Raw genomic sequence first — 23,089 nt, 5'->3', positions numbered from 1 at the left:
TAGATACCCACTTTCATAGAGCTGGGGCTGAACAGGGGTAGGGAATGTCAGATGGCTGGTAAAGCTGTAACTTCTGTTTTATTCATTGTGGCTTTTTTTTTTAAAGGCTTTTATCTAAGGGATGGAGCTCCTCCTATACTTGAGTCTATGCTTCCAAGCTCCACCAACTATTAATTTTAATTGCAGAGCCAAATAATAGTCAAACTCATTCTCCAATATCCACTGGTACCAAGATAGAAGCAAACCCAGGAGAGGTGTTCAACACAGATGTTTGGGGACCTTGGGTAAGGCTTTAAAGAACAAAATTCTAGAGGTATTTCCATGGGAAGGCAGAGTACAAGAGGAAACCAGAATAATTTCTCCCAAACCTGGTAGATGAGCCCCACGGAGGCGGCTGCTTGCCCTGTGAGTTAGGAGGCAGGACACAAAATTAACAGCACACACGAAGACCACTAACTGCTTCATTTATTCCTCCATTTCGTCAGGGAAACATCAGGGCGTATTCAGTTTCAGAATGGAAAATTACAGGTTGGAGAGAAAAGAGCCACGTTCAGGGGATGACAGTGTGGTTCTGGCCCTGCTCATTCACGTTTGAGTTTCCCTTAGAAGGAAGAACATGTATACACACAAAGACAAAACTTGAAGGAACACGCACGAGGGAATACCAAAGTCATACCTGCCCCTTTCCTCAGTCTAATCTACACTGCAGATTTAGTGACAATGTGAGGGACAAGGGGCACATCTCGGAAACCATAGCGTTTGGGGCTCAGTTTCTCCTATTTGAGGACGAAAACTCTTTTTAATGTTAACACCAGTCGAGGGCTTCTTATTTAAGGCTAGCTTGCTCATCTCTATAAATGCAAGGCCGCATCATCCAGCCTGCTTGGGTTGGATATTTAAGGTAAATACTGTAAGGTCTACAGGGTCAGAGACTCTAGGAGTCCAGTTCTGAAAAATACCACCCCCATACAAGACCATCATAAATATTATCAGGAAAGACTCATGACAAATGGCTGAAAAAAAATTCATATACTTGAACTGGAATGTTCTTAGAGCCTCATATGCAAGTTGGGGAACTGAGGCCTGGGGAACAATTTTTATTTTTTTTCTGCAAAGTCAAATGGCAAAGTTAATGACCGGAAGTCAAGCTCCCCAGCTGTTAACCGCTGTCAGATACTGCATAAATGTACACTCCCAATATTATTATTGTTGCTGTTTTTTTTTAAACCAAGGTTCCAAAATTGGCAATTTTATCTTTTTAAGTGGAAAAGAATCTGGAGAAAAGAAAGTGATTTATGTGGACCACTGATACATTTCTATTCGTTCTTAGGACTTTTGTGCTGAGATAAAATAAAAAATCTACCATCCAGATCCAAAGTCAGGAAACTGTTTTTCCATGAACACATGACGAGAATCATACACCAAGACAGACAGGAAAGGCAGCACCACATGGGAGGGTCAGAAAAACAAATGAGGAATCAAGTGGATCACGGTGATAACTAGCGGGCTGGTCTAGACTGCTCAGTGCTTTCAACTAACACAGACAACACAAGGCTGAGATACCAGAGAGATTAGCTCTAGAGGGGCTGGCAGCACCCGTCAGAAGTGGGTGCAGATTGACATATAACATCCACTGTCACTTGACCTAAGCCTGCATGACACTGTATCCAGCTCCACATGGCTCTAGGGATAGGTCACTGCCAAATGCATGTCACCTCAAAAACTGGCTACCCTTTCTTTTTTTCTTTTTAAACGATGATGCATGTGAATCAGAGAGCGGAGGCCTGAGGCGGCGAATGTTTCAAGTGGATGACGGGGGCTGCACATTCTGAACTCTGGACAAAGTGACTGGGATCTTGGTGTCCCCTGGGCCTGGAGCTTTAGTGACAGGCTGGGTATGGGCTTTGATGTCTGCGATTCGTTCTTTAAACTTCTGCTGAAGGAACTTTTCTTCTTTGGAATAGCTCTTGGCAAACACGGACATCAGTAGGCACCCTGCCATGGATGTGCCCCCAATGCAGAAGAGCACAGCCCCCGCTAGCTTGCACGTGTCCAGGGCGCCGTTGAACTGCACAGCATGTGTGTCAACCACCATGAAATCAGCTTCACCAAAAGCTTCAATTTTGGGGGGCACAAGAAAGCCCACTGCCAGGATAGTTAGTCCGAGAATCACAAATACAGTGCCTGAGGTGAGTCCGACCTAGAGAGACAGGAGAGAAGCAGGAGAGGGTGAGCAGCTGGGTCTTTCTGCTTCCATTCAGTCACAAGGGCTCCACCCATTTCTTCAGAGTTCTGGGCTATTCCCAGCCACCCTCAGTGTGCATGGAAGATCAACTTAATTGTATACCTAAAGGGGGAGGTGAGAAGGAATGCCAGCCGGAAAGCACAGTCCTAAATCTTCATTGCTAATTGGACAAGCTGAAGGAACCGGCTTTCATTCACCTACCTTGCTTGGTGTTGGGGAAGAAAGAGGCTGCCCTGACGTCCAGAGCTGGCCTCACTCTGTCCTTGAAAACCTTGATGTCCCCAGAGGCTGCCATCTCATAGTATGCTATGGCAAGCACAGCACATCTAATAGTGCTAGCTCAGACATGCTTAACCTGTGACCATGATGGAAGAACACAAGTCCAAGCCACTTCATGATTCTGTCATAGCTTCTATAAAACAAGGTCATCATGTAGACTGCTCCTTCCAGCCAACAGGCCTGTCTGTTATTTTTTTTTCCAGCAAGGCTGCCCTTTCACTGCAGCCTGCCTTCCTTACAGACAGCTTTATCAGAGAGTTGTCTAGACAATACAGAGTGCCCTGTTGCTTCTGTAGCATCCTCCCAGAATCCCCTAGCCAACGCTACACCCTATAATCCATTCTTTCTTACTCCCTCGTTCTGTTCCTGGGGTGTCATTATCTTCACTGCAACCCACAATGCTCAACTAACAGATGTGGTTCTTGTATTTGGGGCCTGAGAACACTGACAACCCTTTTCAATGATGATGTCTTTCTAAAGTAATCAGGGAAGAAGGATCGACAGCCAGCAGGTAAAGCTGTGGAAGCTCCAGAAGGTCAGTCATTGGCTAAAGATAGAGCCACTACAGAGTCAGGGCCTGGCAGTAATACAGGTGACCCCAGACCCATGCTGTTTCTTTTCACATGTGATTGAGTGGAGTTTGTGCAGATGCCAATGTGCAAGAGCAAAAGAGGGAAGACAAACGGCTGTCTTAAGTGCAACGGTTATGGTAGGCTCTCACTTCTGTAACCAAATGCCTGGCAAAGAAACCTAAGTGAGCAAGGGTTTGTTTAGGCTCAAGGAGAGACAGTCCATCATGGTGTGGAAGGCATGGAGCAAAGACGAGGTTTGCTCACATCTCATTGGGTCAGGAAGCAGAAGAAGGGAAACAGGAGTCAGTGGGTGTGATGGCTAATCTTGGCTGTCAACTCGACTACAGCTGGAATCAACTAAACTCAAGTGGTTGAGCAAGGCTGTGAGATTATTTTCTTGATTGGGTGGATCATGGAAAGTGGGAAGATCCACTTTTCCATTGCTGGTGGGAGTACAAACTGGTACAGCAGCTTTGGAAATCAGTACAGAGATTTCTCAGAAAATTAGGTAACAACCTTCCTCAAAACCCAGCAATACCACTTTTGGGTATATTCCGAAAGGATGCTCAATTGTATCACAAGGACATGTGCTCAACTATGTTCATAGCAGAATTATTTGTCATAACCAGAACTTGGAAATAGCCTAAATGCCCTTGACTGAAGAATGGATAAAGAAGATGTGGTACATTTACACAATGGAGTACGACACAGCAGAAAAAAATTAATGACATCTTGAAATTTGCAGGCAGATGGATGGATCTGGAAAAAGTCATATTGAGTGAGGTAACCCAGACCCAGAAAGACAAGTATAATATGGACTCATTCATAAGTGTTTTTTAGACATGAAGCAAAGAAAAACCAGCCTACAACTCACAATTCTAGAGAATGTAGACAACAATGAGGACCCTAAGAGAGACATACATGGCTCTAATCCACATGGGAAGTAGAAAAAGACAAGACTTCCTGAATAAATTGGGAGTGTGGTGACCATGGGAGAGGGTAGAAGGGGAGGCAGGAGGAAGAGAGGGGAATGGAGAAAAATGTATAGTTCAATAAAAAAAAAAGTGGGACGATCAATCATAAACCTCGGTCACACTTTCTGGCATCAGCACACATAAGAGGGCGTGGAAGAAGGAAGTTTCCCTTTTGTTGCCTGCTTGCTCTCGCTCAGCCTGTTGCTGAGATACTCCATTTGCTGTTATTAAGATCTGTTTATTTGGGATTTCAATGTCGACCAAAGACTCGCAGCTCTCTGGGAATCCCCTGAGACTCCAGCACCAGATTGAGACTGCTGAGAATCCAGCCTCGTGGACTGAACGACTACTGAATCCTTAGTGTTTTGGTCAGGAAGCAGCCATGGTTTGACAACCCTGATCACAGCCTATGAGCCACTCTAATACTCTCCTATGTATTTATATGTCTATATATCTATATGTCTTTATCTACATATTCACTCTATCAGTTCTGTTCCTTTAGAGAACCCTGGTTGATCCAGTTGGCGTTCTCCGCCTTTTTCCTTTTATAGTCACTCTGGGACTCCAGCTCATGGGATGGGGCTTTCCATATTCAGGGAGGAGCTGTCCTCAGTTAGTCCTCTGTGGAATTATCATCACAAATACTCTAGTGATTGTTTCCTTAGTGTCCTAGGAGTTCCTTATGGCAACCAAATTGACAATGAAAATTAATCAGCGAAGAGCAGGGAGGCAAAGTGATGTGCCCGGTGGTGATTGGAGCCCAGAGGGGTGGTAGATTCACCTCGGGTTCTCATCCTGCCATTTGTACTGAATCGTAGAAGTAAAGTTACCTGGATGCTTATATTACCATTTTCCCTATTTATACAATGACAAATGATTATAGTATCTACGTTATGACACTGTGAAGGTTAATTATGACTGTGTTCAAAAGCACTTAACTTTGATTTGGTAAGCAACAAATTCTAATGACTAGCTGTTATGAGGGGAAAAAAACCTTTGGTTAACAGTATTAAAACATTTACTTATCATTTGGAATGAGGATTATTTAACACAGCTATCCATTTTTAAACATCTTTTTTCATTTCCTCCCACTTCTAGTTGCTTTAAGTTAGAGTAGCAAATGTATAATCCTACCTAATCTTGGAATTAAACGTGTTTATTTTTCTGTTGAATTTTAGAGGTCATGCATTGATTGAGGGGGCTTGGCTAATAGAAGAAAAATGCCCTCATTAACTCATGACCTTGGCAAGGTCCTCACTGCTGTTCAGCATCAGGTGTGGCCCAGACACCAATCTAGATGCAGGTGCATTTAATAAAGATGCTTATGAGAAGCAGAGATTTTCATAGTCACCATCGGAAGCCGCAGTCTTGGAGAAGCACATTTCAAGCTTCTGTACTTAGTATTATCTGGATCTCTATGATTCCCCTGCTTTCCTTATGCCCACAATACTATTCCAATTACTGTTTTGCATAGTCTCTGTCAATTATTTTAATTTCAAAAGTTTTATTCACCATATATGGGCACACCTCCTTTAATATGATACAGCGAAGAAACGAGAAATCAAATATGACAGTGTGAGCTTAATTAGAAACAGAGAAGCTGCTCTGCATAAGACGCAAGGAACAGGAAAAATTGGATGGTAAAATCATGTTTTGGATTGCTAAATATGATGGTAAGTAAATTCACCTTCAGAGACTAGCCATTATTTATAACTCTTCAAAAATGACTCACATTGAAAAATTCTGGAAGCACAAACTAAATTAACTTAAATATCCATGGTGACATGCTTTCCATGTCACTAAATTACCTCCCTCCCCAAGAACTGTGCTGGAGCGGAGAAAAATATATAGCTCAATAAAAACAATAATAATAAAAAAAAGAAGGTGCCGAGGATCAAAAACCAAGGAGAAAAGCAGTAGCTGTTTTCATTTGCAGTTTCTGCAGAGCGAGGAAGGTGGCACCCCTGCCTCGCCTCTTCAAAGTTCATACTCAAGCCTGACTCTGAGAAAACACTCCAGCCTCCAGCCTACTGCAGTGGGCCCCGGTGATTGAGCTCAGCACAGCTGGCCTCCCAGCTGAGCAGTACGCAAGACAAAATGCACTCTGAGAATATCACTCACAGGCAAAACGCAAACTGTGCCTTCCACATGGAGGGAGCTGCGACCATTGCTGGAACTAGAGGGTGACTGGACAGGCAGAGTCTCCTCTCTTTCCTTATCTCCAGTAGAACCTCGTGGGAGGAGGAGACTGTCATCATGGGCTGTCTGTAATCAAGGCAAGTGTCATAGAACCTCCAAGCAGTGTGCCCAGAGATGGACTGAAACAGGAAACAACTGTGACTGTAGGCATGAAGGACTGATGAATGAATGAATCATGATAAACCTGCTTTTTAAATTCCCACGAGAATCATGAAGGGGAGGGAAGGTGATCCTGAGATCATGTCAGAATACTGGAGGGAACTAAAATCTGGGGAGCGATTCCATCAGGCTCAATGTGGACTGTATCTGAATGTACTTGTGAGTTGAAGTCGTCTTTGGTCTAAGACAAAACTCAGTTAAAGAGCATGGACACACAAAGGTCATTTAAGGTTCTAAAGAAACCCTAGAATTTTGTACAGCACCATGTGTTGGGAGGACCAGAATGCTGCTGGAGGGGTCCCAATAGAGCATCCTCAGGCTACGGGACAGTGGGGTCACTCTCAACGGTGAGTTTAAAGGTGACATCATTAGGGGATGATAAACTTCCACAGCAGCAGCAAAGCCAGGGCCTATGCTGCGACTCCTGATGTCTACCTGAGCTATGCAGAGTGTGTGCGAAACCCATTCCCTGCTGCAGCCAAGGAGAGTTGCCTCTAGAGGCATTTGGGCTCCAGAAACCAGCCAAAAATTGCTGTTATTTTGACCAACATCTCCTTTCTTGTTCTCCAGTGTGCTGGAGACGTCTGGATCCACAGTGTGTGCCAAGCTGGTAGACAGAGCCAGCAAGCAGCCTCTGTAGCCCAGCTGTTCTGGCATAGAGGAGGCAATAAAGACTGCCGGAGGCCAGAAGCAGCTAGGCAGAGAGGAACAACCTGGGGAGGCAGGTGAAGGCCGGATGGAGGTAGGCGAGAAGAAGCCATCTGGGGTGGAGATCATTCAAAGCACATGGGGAGTGAGGGGGATTTTGATTCTCCCCTCTCCCCAAGGACTGCTGTTGCTTTCTCTGTAAGCCTTGAGCTCTGAGTAGTGACTCAACCCCTGGCCATGGCAGGGTCTTGTTCATCATTTCCTACCTACCTCAGGTAGATGCTGGGCTCAAGTGAAGCCTGATGTAAAACTTTGGCTCAGGTGCTTCTTCAGGCCTGACCCCATGCAGTGTACTTGGCATCCCTCCACCGGGATAACAAACTTGCCCATCAGCCCTTGCCCTTCACAAAGATTATCCCCTCCAGTACACAAGCAAATGCAATAGCTTTCATATTCAAATAATGTTTTAGTTCCCATGTTCAATTCTTGGGGTCATTCCTAACCTTGACATCCAATCTTTGTCTTCTGCGATGCCCTGAAAACAGCATTCTCTTGGTTATCAAAGCTCCCGAGTCAAATACACTTGAAAGTATGTGTTTACCTCAGATTATGAGACGCTTCTTAAATAGAAATACTGTCTTTTTTCCTCATTGTACTCAGAACACTGTATGGCTGAGGAGAAATTCCTATTGCATCCAAAGCTTTCTGTGAGCCTCTGGATGCATTTCCAGCTCACCTGGGGCCCTTCTCTCCAAACCTGCAAACACTCCTGCTTGCTCTGTCTGGGTCCCCCCACCCCTCCACATTTGCAAGGCACTTCTTTCTACCTTGGTGCCCTGCTTCTGCAGATGCACAGGGAGTCTCTACTGGGGTAAAGTTCTCCAGGCTGCTCCAGATGCTCACTTCCTTCGGCCTCCCAAACTCTGTGTGCCACTGTGCACCATGACCATTTCAATAGGAACAGTTAGCATGCTGGATTGTAATAACTTGCGTCTGTCTCTATTTAATTGTGGATTTTTATATTTTATTCAAAGGCAAGAAAGTGAACCTTATGTAATCTATTGCATTTACAAGGAGGTCTAGTGTGTGCTGGGCCAACAAGTATTTGTAGAAAGAAAGAATGGCACTGAGATAGATGCCATGTATGAATAAGCAGGGAGGGCAGAGTACAGATTTTAACTCAGGTCCATGTGGTTGTACTCTTTGTTCTCACTAAGCCTCTCCTGTCTGCTCTCTGCTCAGGGCAGAGTGTTAGCTAACAAGGTATTCTAAGCACAGCCCCAAGGGACAGACTGGCTTGACTTTTGCAATTCCATAGTGGAAAGCAAAGGGGTTGCCAGCACCTTGAACTACCTATAGTTGCAATTTGAAAACCAAGAAAAAAAAATTAGACAGGGTCTTACTAGGTCATGTGTGCAATGGGGCCTTTGTCTGTATTATTACAAAGCTCTTCCTGAGAACATTTCCACTCAGCCTGCTTTGGAAGTTCCCCAGAATAGCCAGTCTCTGCCCCGAGTTAGAGCAAATGTCATCAAGATAGACTCCTTAGGCTGTGCAGGCTGACATTAGGCTTCTATATGAAGGATTTTATTGGAATGTAGCCTCGGAGAAACTTCAACCTATATTTTTCTCAAATAGGCTTAACAAGATAGGGAACAAAGATTTTGGACCTTACTTGTGTAAGATAGAGGGAAGATATTAAAATTCTAACGGAGTTGGTCATCTGCTGTGAGTTCTTTATATTCAGTCCACATTTCTATATTCTTTAATGGATTTGCAGTTCCCAGGTCACACACCAGTGCTCTGGACGTATACAAATGCTTCAGTGGTCTTTATGCCAGTGGCGTTTAAAGATACTGGCAGTGTAAATATACTCTACTCATGCATATACATCCATCTATATGTATGGAGAGAAAGAAGAGGGGAAGTGAGAAAAAAGACGGAGAGAACTTCGGAGAGAAGATGCCTGCCGTTGGTCCAGGCCAGTAAGGATTCGTCTGAGCTGCAGTGTCTGCAGAACAAGGATGCTGACTGGTCTAACTCTAATATAGTTCTGTGACAATGGTATGATTTTGAATGAACATAGGTCATTCACACTAACAGTCATGTTACCCAATATGAAAATCACTAGATTTTTCAGCTTTATTTTTATTTTAGCACCATAGTATTCTAAATGGCATGAAGTCATGACTGCTAACACATCCAAACCTTATTGAACATACAGCAGCCATTGTCTTAAGCAATGTCTAAATACCACCTCAAATCTTCCATGGTTTCCATGGTGAGTGAAGCGCCACTACGCAAAGTTACGGCGCTATGGAATGCAAGAGTGTGGGTTTGAATCCGTATGGCCTGAGATAGGAATCTATGCTCATATTCCCTAGGCTACACTGCCTCTTGCTATACTGTGTTACCAACACAATAGTTTTAGGTCAACGTCTGGGTCAAATGTGTGGAACCTTTCAGAATAAGCATGGAATGTTGGAGCTGGAGGAAAACCTGGGCACCCTTTCAGGTCAAATCTCAGAGACCTTCCCTAAATCTTCCTCCATTTCTTAAGCCCTGGGACATTCCAGTATCCCTTTCTCTTCTATGATAATTGCCTTTCTGTACATTTTACCCCTAAATGACATCAAATCCATGAGCTGAGACAGTCCATTGAAATGGCCATTAGAGTTTTACCTCTCTTAGTGCAGTAGTTACGTTTGGTGTGACACAGTCAAAGTCACACTCATGGTTTCTTCCTGTTCCACCCCTCTATTAGATGTCTTCATCCAAGCAGGTCAAAGCATCATCCAGGACATAAGCTCGATGACTTTTCATTGACATATCTTGACAGCCTGGCCCTCAAACTTATTGCTAAGCTGGGCTGTTTTAAAGCATCACTGATAGCTGCCTAATCTAAACTGCCACTGCTCTTGCCTGGGTACTTTAACCACTTTGGAATGCATCTAGCTGTGTTTGTCCAATAGCGTCTGTTCTGCTCATTCAGTTACCAGAATGATCTCGGTAACATATCAGTCATCCTGAATTCCTCAGATGATGGAGTTCCCTGTTTCTTGAAGCAACAACCTATGTCTTTGCTATTGTCGACAGGACCCCACAGAGACCATCTGGGCTCTTATTTTTCTGAGTTCAGTGTCTTCCCCAATTTAACTCTACTTCCAGACTGGACCTCTTCTCTCCTCTCCTCCCAGGGGCTTTACAGTTGCTATGTTCCCAGCTCCAAACGACATTCAGCTTGAAAATATTCTGATCTGCTCCATCAGCCCATGAGCCCATCTGTATTTGCCCAGTTTCATCTTTTCTGCCAACCTTTCTCCACCTGATCTTGTCTATCCCCGTACTTCTGTGCCCATCTGCATTACCTCCTTCCTCCTATGTGGATAGCTGCTGTTACTTGACATGCTGTAGGGGCCTTTACGTAGGTACGCCAGCATCCATCTCCCTCTTCTTCCTGACTACAGAGGCATGGGCCCAACTGCCTTAAGTTTCTGCTACCTGGGGCAGACTATAAGCTTCACATGGGCAGGAAGTATTTTGTTTCCTGTTCATCATTTCCAACATTTCAACACAATCCTTCTACAGATGCAGTCAGTGCTGAGTATCTCTTGAGACACTGAATGGATTTTTCTAATGGGTCTCCTCAGAGCCTCCTCAGTCCTCTGAGCCACATGGTCCTCTATATGGTGAAGGCGGAGCTGGTTTATGACTGTGAAGCCATGCCTCAGCCTTAAGGCTTGCTCCACACCTAATGGTTTCTTTCTAATAGTTGTTCTGATGTGCCAACTGATACTGAGTTAATTCCTTCTCTCAACCCTGTGATACAGCACCTGAAAGAGCAACTGAAGGGAGGGTTTATTTGACTCACAGCTTGAGGGAATACAACCCGTCATGGTTGGGGAAGGCTTGGCTCCTACTGGATTGGCAGGGACTTGCTCCCTCTGGACAATCAGGAAGCACAGAGCAGGTAGGAAGCCAGGGTACAGTGTAAATATCAAAGCTCACACTCTAGGGACCCCCTTAGTTTAGCTAATCTCCACCTCTTAAAAGTTTTGCAAACTCCCAAAGCAGCACCAGGGCCTGGGGACCAATGTTCAAATTCAGGAGCCTGTGGGGCAAATTTCACATTCAAACTATTGCTGATACCTGTCCAGACTGTAGGGAGGCTGAAAGAACACCATGTTCTGCACACGAGTGACTTCACAGCTAATGAGTGAAGTGGCCAGTTAATGACAACAAGACTACTAATTGCCTGGCCTTTGAACCCTCTCCTGTTTAATCAGCTCGTCAAGTAATTATGTAGTATTAAGAGGGGTTTTTTTTTTTGGTTCAAAATTTATAATCTCTTTTCCAAGGGAAGAACAATGCATTTAATGTTACCAGGATTGAGGCTCACACAGACAGCTTCTCAGTTCTCTGTAGCCCCAGTATTTTCCACATGTGATATTTTTTCCCTCAACGTTCCTTTCCTCACCTTCCAGAATACCGAGCTCCACCTGTTAGGCGATCTCTGGATCTGGAAATCATCCTCATACTCCCAGATGGAGGCAGTGCAGTCCTCATAAAACTGATGCAGGTAGGACCGAACTCCATAGCGCTGGTACCCGCCCTCAGTCTCAGTCTGGGCTTGCTTGGACCCACAGGTGTTGCAAGAAGTCATCTTCCCAGCTGGAAAGACAGCACAGACAGAGATCAGCCCTATGGGCTAATTCATAAATCCCAGGACCAAAAGGCATCTTAAAGGCACGAACCAGGCTGAGTCCTGCCAGGCCTATTTAAACAGGCCAGCATCTTTTCTTAAGGGAAATGGCACCTTTAAAGACTCATTAGGTTATCACACACCCTTCTCTTCTGTTGGATGCAAAATCACCCCCCTCCCCCAGTAATTGATGTCTAGAGCTGGTTCTCCCCAAACAAAGGAGATACAACAGCTTCAGCCACTTAAATTATATAAAACACAAGGACAAGGTACACGAGAAATGGCAACAAAGAAGCCCTGACAGCTGACCTTGAATGTAAGAAATTTGTGGGCAATCTCACTGGCCATGGCGGAATTGGTGTAGATTGTGTACAGTATTCCTCTTAGTGATTTCCAATTTTGCATTCAGAGCTCATGAACTGCCTCTGATAATTTAACTGATTGCTAAGTCATATGGAAGCTTTGCTAGAAAGCTGTGGAGCAGCTAACATACTTCATTAATCACAAGTGACTGGGCCATTAATTTGCATCTCCCTAGTTCCAGCACTGTGTGTTTCTGTGGTTATTTGTGGCTACGTCTGTCCATGTATTTCCGTGGTTATTGTGGATACGTCTACCCATGTATTTCCGTGGTTATTTGTGGATACATCTGTCCATGTGGGTGTGAAAGTGTAATGCAGACAGTAGACCTTCCTACTATTTCTTACAAAGTGGCTAGTATAAAGAAGACTTAAGAAAATTAAATAAGACTTGCTATGGGTGAGCTCCCTAGATGCAAGATGAAAATTTAAGATTGATTTTTTTCCAACTGTTACTCTTGGAGAGAGCACTTTATATAGATTTCACTAAAAATTCACATTAATTTTTTAAAATAAAACTTTATTTAATGCTTTTGGGTGTTTTGTTTGCATGTATGCCTGTGTACCATTTGCATACCTGGTGCCTGCTAAGCTGAGAAGAGGGTGTTGCATTCCCTGGAAATGCAGTTACAGGTGATTATGAGCCACCATGTGGGTGCTGGGAATTGAACTATGGTTCTCTAAAGAACAGCCAGCCAGTGCCCTTAACCAATAAACCCAATGTTTTTTTTTGTTTATTCTTTTTAGTAAGGAATTACTGAGGGACCATAGTTTTGGTGGGTGACTTCTCAGTTCTATGTTCTTTGATTTTTTTTATCTCTGTATAAGCAGATAACTGTTAAGCTAGAAATGGAAATTCCCGGTACTTCTCAGTTTCTTGTGGATGATTTTACTTTTATGGACATAAACTGTATATGAAAAAGTGAGGCACAAAGTTATTTTCTCACTGTGAAAATATTTTTCCAGGAAAGTCTAGGACTGTGCTATAATCTAGACCAAGAAAGATGCATTAAGTGTTCTAATTGCTTCTTAAGGTACCAGCTAGTAAGGTCCATAGGACAAAAATGTTCTCTATAGTTCTGGTAGATTACTTTATGATCAATTAGTTTAGTTTGATAATGTGATGGCTGTCTTAATTGCCAACTTCAAAGAATTTACTATCACCATAGAAACAGTTTTAGGTTTACCTGTGCAGGGTTCTCTACTCTGGGTGAATGGAGGTGGAAAGAATTACTGTAAAGGCAAATAGTGCTATTCCATGGGTTGAAGACCTGAACTCAACAATGGACTGAGCACCACTGGGTTGAGGACCTGAGCTCAACAATGGACTGAGCACCAGCTTTGATCTGTCCTTTCTGAACACGGATGTAATGTACCAGCCGCCTCAAGTTTCTGCTGCCATGATGGGCTATGCCCTAGACCTGGGACCCGTAATAGCTCCTTACTTGCATAGGTTGCTTTGGTCAGTATCTTGTAACCAATATAGATAGATGTGGTGCAAGCTGTGGACAGTCCTCTGGGAACCAAGCAAGCCCTCAAGTGCACCGCTTTATAAGTACGCCTGTCACAGATGGATTTGCTTAGCACATATAGTCAAATTTGAGAAAATAGGCTCTTGATGTCAGAAAAATGGCATTCTTGGCCATTGCCCTCATCTTCCCATATTCTGGCTAGCATTACATTTAACACCTGTGTACATTCTTGGTTCCGAAACAACTACCTTTAAAAACAATTCATTCAGGAGAACATGTCAGTAGAGGTAAAGATAAGCAGTTATGTTTTTTTTTTTTTTAACTTTCAGACATCCAGAGGGGTTTTATTTCACAACTAGTCAAGGTTTTAGAAAGCATTTTGTCTGATGGATCAAAAGAATGGTACCTATTTTTTATGTCTTAAGTGCTAGGATGATCTCTGCAGTACCCTCTGTTTAATGCTCACACAATGACTGTGATTAATAAGAGCCCATTACCAGTGACACATAAGAAGAATAATTTTAGAGTTGCCTTCTTTGAAGGCATTCCAAGAAAAAACTTTCAGCCAACCGGAGAAGGGGTTGGTATTACTAACTCTGCTTTGTCATTGAGGAAACTGAGGTACAGAAAAATCATCTTGCTAAAGGTTACACTGTGAGTCAGGGAGGAGACAACAGATGACAGCCACTACAATATGCAGGAGCTTGGTCTGAATCATGACTTCTTCAGTCGGAGTCATATCTCCTAAAGGTTTTATATAATTTTCAGGTCTCCTACAGAGCATCTGAATCTTTAACATGAAGAAAGAACAAAGCCAAATACAAGAGGAATGAAGTGTCCCTTATAGCAACAAGAAGAGCTGCTTCCCCCTATTGCTGAAGTCCCAACTCTTAGGACTCAGCTCTTATGCTGAGCAGGACCTTGAAAGTCATTTTATTCATTCTCTGCCCTGCTCATTTCCAGAACCCTAGGCTAGTGTTTTTTCATGAGACTCATTAGTTAAACTTTGCTATCCACAAAACAAAACACCATTATGAATATAAAAAAAGCAGAGGGAGAAAGCACCATGAAGCAAACATTTTTAGCCTGAGTATGCATTCTGCTTCAGAATGGATCATTAGTGATGCTGGATCCATTCCCGAAGAGGAATCTTGCTGGATTTTACTTCATCTTTCAAGAGCACAAAACATGACTAGGAAGAGCATGGCATGTATCATGCTAGCCACACAGAACAGACAATGGATTCAGATATTTGGTTCTGGTCATGAGATCATACTAAGCTTATTAACATCTCTGGACTGTGGTTTTATCATCCTCACATTAAGGAGCTTAGACAAGACATGTTCTGTTTCTTCCAGATGTGTTTCTCTAGGAGTTGTCAGTTACATGTCTTCAGAATGAGTCATTTACTTTTTGTTGGCCAAACAACTGAACTTATTGATTCCTCACTTCCTGGTGGACTGTCAGTCTCAAATGCCTTTAATTCCAGTGTGTATTACGTTTAGCTAAGGGGGATGTAAGCCACTACCCAGGCTATCTATTTGCATTAAACAGACCGAATGCTTGCAGACTGACTGTTCATGTAACATGCTACTTCAGTATCGTATATGTTGTCTTCAATAGTAGCCCCTGAATGGGGGGTGGTGACTGAGAAGATCCACACAGCTTCCTCAATATACCACTAGTGGGGATTGATGTCTAGAGGAGAATGACTACTTTGGAAATGAGTTTTAAAATCTAGCATGGTGGAGTGAAGGTTTGGGGCTCTAAGAACCTTAACAGAGTTATATAACTCAAGAGTAGTTAGTAAGTCAGAAGTTAGCTGTCTCCAGACAAAGAATGTTACGGTTATTTGGCATTTCCTCTGTTGATTGACACCTGTGGTGTTAGACCAAGGATACACAAAGTCATGTCACAAAGTGATTGTGAAGCTGGGATTATTAAATTATATGCAAGGAACTAGGATGGAGTCAGGAACTCAAGGCTGGGCAAAGGTTTCTGAACTCGAATCAGTACTCCCTTACTGGGCAAGACTTTGTTAGCTTGTACTAAATATCTGGATCAACCGTCACCAAAACAGTACTGCCAACATTATTTATGGCTATTATAAAGGGAAAGACCTTAGGGGCCTCCTTTCTTCTTCTTTTTTGTTTTGTTTTTGTGTGACAGGGTTTCTCTGTGTAGCTTGGCTGTCCTGGAACTCTCTCTATAAACCAGACTGGCCTGCCTCTAGTCTCCCAAGTGCTGGCATTAAAGGCATATGTCATAAGTGCATGACTGAAGACTCCTTTCTTTAGAGAAATCGTTATTATCCAGAAGGTACGAGCATAGACGCTGATAAGAGAACCTTCTAGAATTTTATTTAAATGAGATACTGCTGACATATAACTTGTAAATATGCTAGTGGAGCTTCTCGTACCCCCTCTCTTTGTGTGGAGAGGTCCAGGTCTGTGGTCCATGTTCGCACTGAATTAACTATGTGTAGCTGAGACTGGATTTGAACTTCTGATCCTCTGAACATCAGCAGTTCTGGGATCTCAGACGTGTACCACCATGCCTGGTTTGTGCAGGGCTAAGGATCAGATCGGGGATTTGTGCATGGGAGACAAACATTCTACCAACTGAGTTATATCCCTAGTCTGGAATCATGACAGAATTTAGGCAGTATTCCAGCTGTGTGGGGCTGTTGCTCCCCTATAAAAAGGGATTTCTTCACATCCTCCGTGAAGGACATTGTAGATACTACAAATGAGGACCATCCACAGCTTTCTCCTCCCTATTATTTGTCTTCAACAAAATGGCCTTCATGTGCAATATTTACAGTAGGTAAGAGCACAGATGCTGAAAACTACCCCCGGCAGGACAGACAGATCTCCATAGGTAGTGCTGTGAATATGTGGACCACTGTACTGCAGTTTCAATGGTTGGGGATTTAATTTTGGGCTAATAAAGTAGTTACTTTCATTATTCTAAAAGTACTCACAGTCATGGAAATAGAAAAATGTCTTTATGCCTCCTGCAGCTCTGAGGACATCAGAGACATCACACTGTTTATCTCCATGGTCTCCTTGAGAGAAGGGAGATAGCAAATTGAGGCACAAAGTGGATGAGTGTTTTCCCATGGCTCTCTGTGAGTCACTGTGGGCCAGGCTCAGGTCCTGTGCTCTTTATTTGCTTTGAAATAACTCTCAATTTTTTATACTATTTTCTCTCCCTCAAAAGGATGCTGAGATAATGAGAATGCCATTCCCATTAGAGTCACTTTCCACAGGGCCAGTGCTACAAGACACAAGGTATAGACACAGGCCATTGAGGACACTTATCCAGAACCAAACCCAGAATGCCGCTTTCCTTAAAAGACTCTGTGAGATTCACAGTGCACACAGGAAGGCATGAAAGCCTGCTAACAGCTTTGCCACTTTGAAATGGAGAATTCTTGAATTACATCAGCATGATCATAAAACTTGAAATGTGTTTTTACCAATGGATCATTTCAGAGATATTTTACCTTTTCTGAATAATGACAGAGATCACAGTTTTATATAATGAGGCCTTTTTATACTCCCCATGTCAGTACATTGTTAGTCACTTTCACATTTTAGAAAAGAGGAATAATAGTGTATAATTAGCTCACTCATTATCAACTGATGGAATCCTTCAAGCTATGTATCAATATGGTTATCTAGCTCTACTTATACATCCATCTATTACTCGTACATCTATTTATCCTTTTCTATCTGTATTCCATCTATCCATCTATTATCTAACCTATATCCATTTATCTACCTATCCATCCACACATCATCTATCTATCTATCTATCTATCCATCTACCATCTATTTATTATTATAAATAATCACCTTTCTTTTTACTTATTTCTCTTCTACATACCTACCAATTTACACTCTATCTATCTATCATCTATCTATCTATCTATCTATCTATCTATCTCTACCTATATGTATATATTAATGAGGTTTGCAAAATTTAAAACCAAAACAAGCATCTATATTCTCTTTTTAAACTTCTTCCTTAGTGCATTCAAGGTACAGGTGCCTAAGAATCCACACATGACAAAAGCTCTTACCTTCAGTGTTGTCCTTGTCCTCTGTCTGCTTATTCTTTCACTTTTCTTCTAAAATTTCATTCTTCAATTCTAGTTCAGAAAAGAAAACATATGACCCAAAGCAAAATCCAAATTTTACAAGCAACATGCAAAGCCATCGACCAAGAACTTCTTGTGAAAGAACAGCGACGGCTTTTCTTCAAAAACAAAACAATGCAAACAAACAAAAACAAACTCAAAAGTCTACATTACAGTTTAAAACTTCATAATGGGCTCTTGTGATAATTTTTGGGTGAAAGAGGTGGCATAAACCCATGGATTTTGTGAACCCCAGAACACCATATAGGTGCTGTTTTTATTTTGGTGTCGTTGATAACACCAACTTGATTGGTCTGCTTATATCCCACATACTATAAATGAAAGAGGACTTTTTTCCTAGACATCCCAGACCTGCTCTGCAAAGTGAACGAGCTTTATGATCCGTGCGTCTCCTGACAACCTCATGGGCATCACATTCACAGCAAATCTCCTCGGACAATTTACTCATTGTGTTTAGTTTAACTTCCACATCCATTGTCTTCCCATCATGATCAGTTTACTCTCCAGCTGCTCAAGAGAAGCAGGTGCCTGGGCACAATTCAATTAAGAGACTGCTGCCAGCTACTGAGCTATTGGTTTTCTGCATTACTCCAGTTTTTTGAAATTAAAAAAAAAAAAAACTAGGGCCATACCACCCAAAGGGCCATGAAAATTCCTCTGTTAAACAGATTCTCCTGTGCCTTTGAAGGAGAAACTGAAGACTGGGGTGGGGGTGGGGATGGGAGTGGGAAGGGGTAAACCCAGAGAAGGCCTAACAAACTGTCTTCAGCATTTCCAGGGTCAGTCTATAATGGAGAATAGCTGTACCATCTTCAAGATTCATTTCCTTGCTCCCTAAATTTGGGCGATATGCGAGCCAATATTAGAATCCAGGAATTGAACTAACAAAAGAGAACAAGTCAGCTAAAAACAACGACCTCACTACCTTCCTCTGTTTCCTAGAATCCCCCTTTCCCCCTCTCCTGGTTCCTGTTTCTGTCTCTGCCTCTCAGCAGTTTTCTGCCTCTTTACCAGACACCTTTCTTGTGTCTGAGGAAACTGAAGGTAGACACAGCCTCCACCAAAGGCGGGGGAGCCTTGAGAGCTCTCCAAGGTCCTGAAAACATTTGTGCCACAGAGACAGGAACCAGTTAAGCCAACACTAGTTGTTCCAACTCCAGCTGGTTTGTGAAGCCCCCAGCCCCGGTCTGACCTCCACCCACGTATCCCTATCTAATAACAAAAAGAAGTAGGTCCTGAAATAATATCAAAACATCGTTAGACATGGCCAAGGAGTGGGGAGGGCCGGTGATAGTGATGCCGGTGGAGAACGGGTCAGGTCAGCCTGGAAAAGAAATTTGAGAAGCTTTGCAAACTCTAAATACATCTATTTCATCCTTACTGTAAACACAACTTTCTTGTCTTATAGGAAGGAAACTCCTTTAAGTTTTAAGCTGTACAATCCCCTAATTCTTACATAACATAGACCACAAACCCCCCAAAGCATGAAGTTGGTTGTCTAAAATTGCTACGTTTTTGTGTAATTTAATATGCATGATGTTTGTGAATAAGTAAGGAGGAAGAGGGGAAGAGTAGGTTAGAGGGAGAGAGGGAGACTGATAGAGGTGTGTGTGTGAGGAGGGCGGGAGGAAAGAGAAAGGAAAGAGGGCAAGGTGAAGAGATAGTCCTAGAACAGCCCTCAGGCCTCCTGCGGTTTTACCTGTTCCTCCAATCCCCGACCCGTGGAGCAAGTGCAGCCGACCTAGCCGCAGATCTCTCGCTGGGGTCCCATCGCCGCCGCCGCCGCTGCCGCCGCCGCCGCCGCCGCCGTTGCCACTCCCGCCTCTCCAAGCTCAGCTGCGCGTGATTGACAGCTGGCGGCCCACGTGCCCGCGCAGCCCAGATGCGCGCATCCGCGAGTAGAGGCCGGGTCCGCGCAGCGCGGGCAGGCCGCGGGCCGGTGGGAAGGGCCACCCTTGGAGCACCGCCCCTTCCTGCCGGTGGAGGCTCCTTGTCCCCACCCTGGTTGGGCGGGGCGCCTGCCCTATTCTCTCTTTCTCTTCTTGTTTTCTTTTCTGACTCCAGTTGTATTCGGTCTCAAAAGACTTTTTCCTTCCAAGGACTGGGAGTTGAACCCTGGGCCATGAGCTTGCGCTCTACTATTGAACTATATCTCTGCCCTCTTTCTAGTTTGGTTTTGCCACATGGTCTCCAAAGTTGTACAGATTGGCCTAGAAACTACTCAAACCCAGGCAGGACTTGAACTTTTGACCTTACTTCAACCTCTCAATTAGTTGGAATGACAAGCTGCACCAAGTTTGTTTGTTTGTTTAATTTTTAAGTGCGATTTTAAAAAAGTAAACAGAGCAAATGGGTGGTGGTCCACACCTTTAATGCCACCCAACACTTGGGAGGCAGAGGCAGGCAGAGCTCTGTGAGTTTGAGGACAGCCTGGTCTACACAGTGAGCTACAGGACAGCTGGGGATACATAGAGAGACCCTGTCTCAAACAACATCAAAGACAAACAAAAAATAATAACTGATGATAAATTAAGTGACCATAGACTCAGAGAGGCAGGAAAATTCAATGTCTGTTTCTTTCACTCCTCCTGCTTTGAGATCTGCAGAGGCCTCAGCTCTTTGTTGCTTGTCCTTGAAGAGGCAGGAAGCAAGCCAGTAAGCCGCTGTCCAGCAGTCAGAGCCTTTCCTCGGCTACAGCTCCTCACTTTGCCCTTGACTCTGACACGGGGAAACCTAAAAGTACGAGAGGAAGACAGATCAAAGTAATGAATTAAATGGTAATAGATGAAAACGAAGGCTTGAAGGCAAGAATCCCAGAGAAATGACCTGTGAGTGCCTCAGAAAATGTGTGTGGGTGTGCACACTTTAGTACATAAAGACGATGGCAGCTGTTTCAGCGACTTTATGAGTATCACTGGCAAATGATACTTAATTAGAAGGATGACGTAATATTAATATTTGTATGCATAGGCCATGAATAACGATAAAATGATATCATGTTTACCCAGTACTTTACTTGTTAGGCATCGCTTTACCACACTCTGTGTGTGTTCGTCTTAAATATAAGAAATCGTGACTGTCTGCAGCAGTCTTCTATGGTGGGTACTCTCTACAACCCCAGTTCAACAGGTACAGAGGCTGGGGTAAGAGAAGTGCGATTACATGATGATCCAGACTCATCACTGCTTGCCACAAGTCACACAGTCCCTGCTGTGATTGAATGAGATGGTACTATAGGGTCGTGTGTTTAAACACTTGTCCCTAGCTGGGGCAGTGTCTGGGCGGAGTGGGGGGTTGTAGAACCTTTAAGAGGTGGAGCCTCCTTGGAGGAAGCTGGTTAAGGCTTGAGATTTATTTATTTTCTTTATAGACAGGGTCTCCATGTGTAGTCCTGGCCATCCTGGAACTCAGTATGCAGACCAGGCTGGCTTTGAACTCATAAAGATCCTTCTGCCTCTGTTGGATTAAATGCATGCACCGCCACATCCAACTTGAGGGTTTTATTTTATTTTAACATACTTTTTAAATGTTTTGAAAGTTGCAAACATTTATAGAGTGTGTACCCATCATTTCTATCGCCCATTCCTCCCCTCGAGTCCTCATGGTAACCCACATTTCACCTCCTTCATGACTTCACGTCCCCTTCGTTTGTTAACGTTGTTATTAATAACTCAAGTCCAGTTTTGCTGCGCACATACACATGGGCATATGGCACGCAGTAGGTCATGTGCAGCACATACACATGGGCATATGGCACGCAGTAGGTCATGTGCAGCACATACACATGGGCATATGGCACGCAGTAGGTCATGTGCAGCACATACACATGGGCATATGGCACGCAGTAGGTCATGTGCAGCACATACACATGGGCATATGGCACGCAGTAGGTCATGTGCAGCACATACACATGGGCATATGGCACGCAGTAGGTCATGTGCAGCACATACACATGGGCATATGGCACGCAGTAGGTCATGTGCAGCCCACCAGTGGTCATATCTGCGAAGGAGAGTGACTGTTTTCTCAGCAGCTAACTGACAGCTAATTAGCTCCCCTGGTAGGGGTGGAGCCTTGCAGCCTTTTGCCTACCCATGCTTGAGTTTTGATCGACTTGGTCTTATGCAGGTAACCCTAACTGCTGTGCAGAGACACCCGCAACAGTCATGCCATGTACAGAAGCCAGCATTTCCCAGCTCTTCTTCCCATCTGCTGGCCCCCTTCCTTTCTGCACCCTTTTCCATGAGGCTCCCAGAGCCCAGGATGGTAGGAGGTCGATATGGATGACCCATCCACAGCTCAACACTCAAAATTATTTAGACCCAACACTCTGACCAGTTATGAGTCTCTGCATTAGCCATAACCCACTGCCAAAAGAAGTTTGTCTGAGCAACATCACAAATACCCTCCCTGGGTCTGTGACTTCTGCCACTGAGCTCAGTCCTTGAGATTTTATAGTCTAGATTCACTTCCTGTCGGTTCTGCTTCTTAGTCTGTCAAGATGTGGAGAAGTTACCCAGATGCACACTCCTGACACTTGGAACTGCCTGACCCAGGTCTTCCCTGCTGTGGGAGACTGCGTCTCTTGAGCTGTGACCCAAAGCAACCCCACACCTTTCCTGAAGCTGGTGTTGGTAAGATATCTGGTCACAGCATACAAAAAGTAACTAAGCTACCACAAGGAGGCAGGGCATGGGCTTCACTTTGCAAGGTGATTTCCTGCCTGGAGAGGATCAAGGTTAGAGGTGTTGTTTTGCTTATTTCCTTAGCTCAATGGAGGTTTTAGAAAAAAAAAAAAAACCCAAGAAAGAACTCTATTCTTTAAATAGAGAGTAGCCCCACTAGAGTAAATGCTGAATGAGTGTTTGGAGAGGACCGAGGAGACAGGGCATTGCTGTCTTTGTTCCCTTTGTTCAGATCTGTATCTCTAGTGCTCTCCAGCAAAACCTACACCTGATTCCCTTCTCCCTTCCCAGTCAGCATAAGAAGTTCACCTTTCAGGATTTTAGAGCCTCTGCGCACTGGCTTCCCTTCCTCACATTTCCTGTGCAGATCTAATGAACACTTGTTCTTAGCATGACTGACCATGTTTTCACATCCTCGAAGGTCCCTAAGAATCTACACATATGCAAAACTCCATGTCTTTGTTGGGGTTTTTATTGCTGGCAAGAGACACCACTATCACGGCAATTCTTACAAGGAAAACATGTAATTGGAGTGACTTGTTTACAGTTTCAGAGGTTTAGTCCATTATCATCATGGTGCAGAGCATGGTGGCGTGAGGCAGATATGGTGCTGGCTACATCTTGATCAGA

General features: G+C 43.7%; 1 protein-coding gene across 1 annotated transcript; it reads right to left on the bottom strand.

The window, feature by feature from the left end:
* Nucleotides 1-448: 448 nt before the first annotated feature.
* Nrsn1 (neurensin 1) lies at nucleotides 449-19,663 on the bottom strand. Its single transcript, XM_041632998.1, has 4 exons — nucleotides 19,474-19,663; nucleotides 17,697-17,765; nucleotides 11,554-11,747; nucleotides 449-2,200 (listed from the first exon to the last, which is right to left on the bottom strand). The coding sequence occupies exons 3-4, from the start codon at nucleotides 11,737-11,739 to the stop codon at nucleotides 1,802-1,804; spliced, it is 585 nt and encodes a 194-aa protein (XP_041488932.1). The 5' UTR covers nucleotides 11,740-11,747; nucleotides 17,697-17,765; nucleotides 19,474-19,663; the 3' UTR covers nucleotides 449-1,801.
* Between the last annotated feature and the right edge of the window lie 3,426 nt (nucleotides 19,664-23,089).

Source organism: Microtus oregoni, unplaced genomic scaffold (assembly GCF_018167655.1).
Source record: "Microtus oregoni isolate MIOR12 unplaced genomic scaffold, Mior012 000042F_ref0000377, whole genome shotgun sequence".
Taxonomy (NCBI): Eukaryota; Metazoa; Chordata; class Mammalia; order Rodentia; family Cricetidae; genus Microtus; species Microtus oregoni.
The sequence above is the reverse complement of the archived record's forward strand: the minus strand, read 5'-3'. Positions and strand labels throughout refer to the sequence as shown.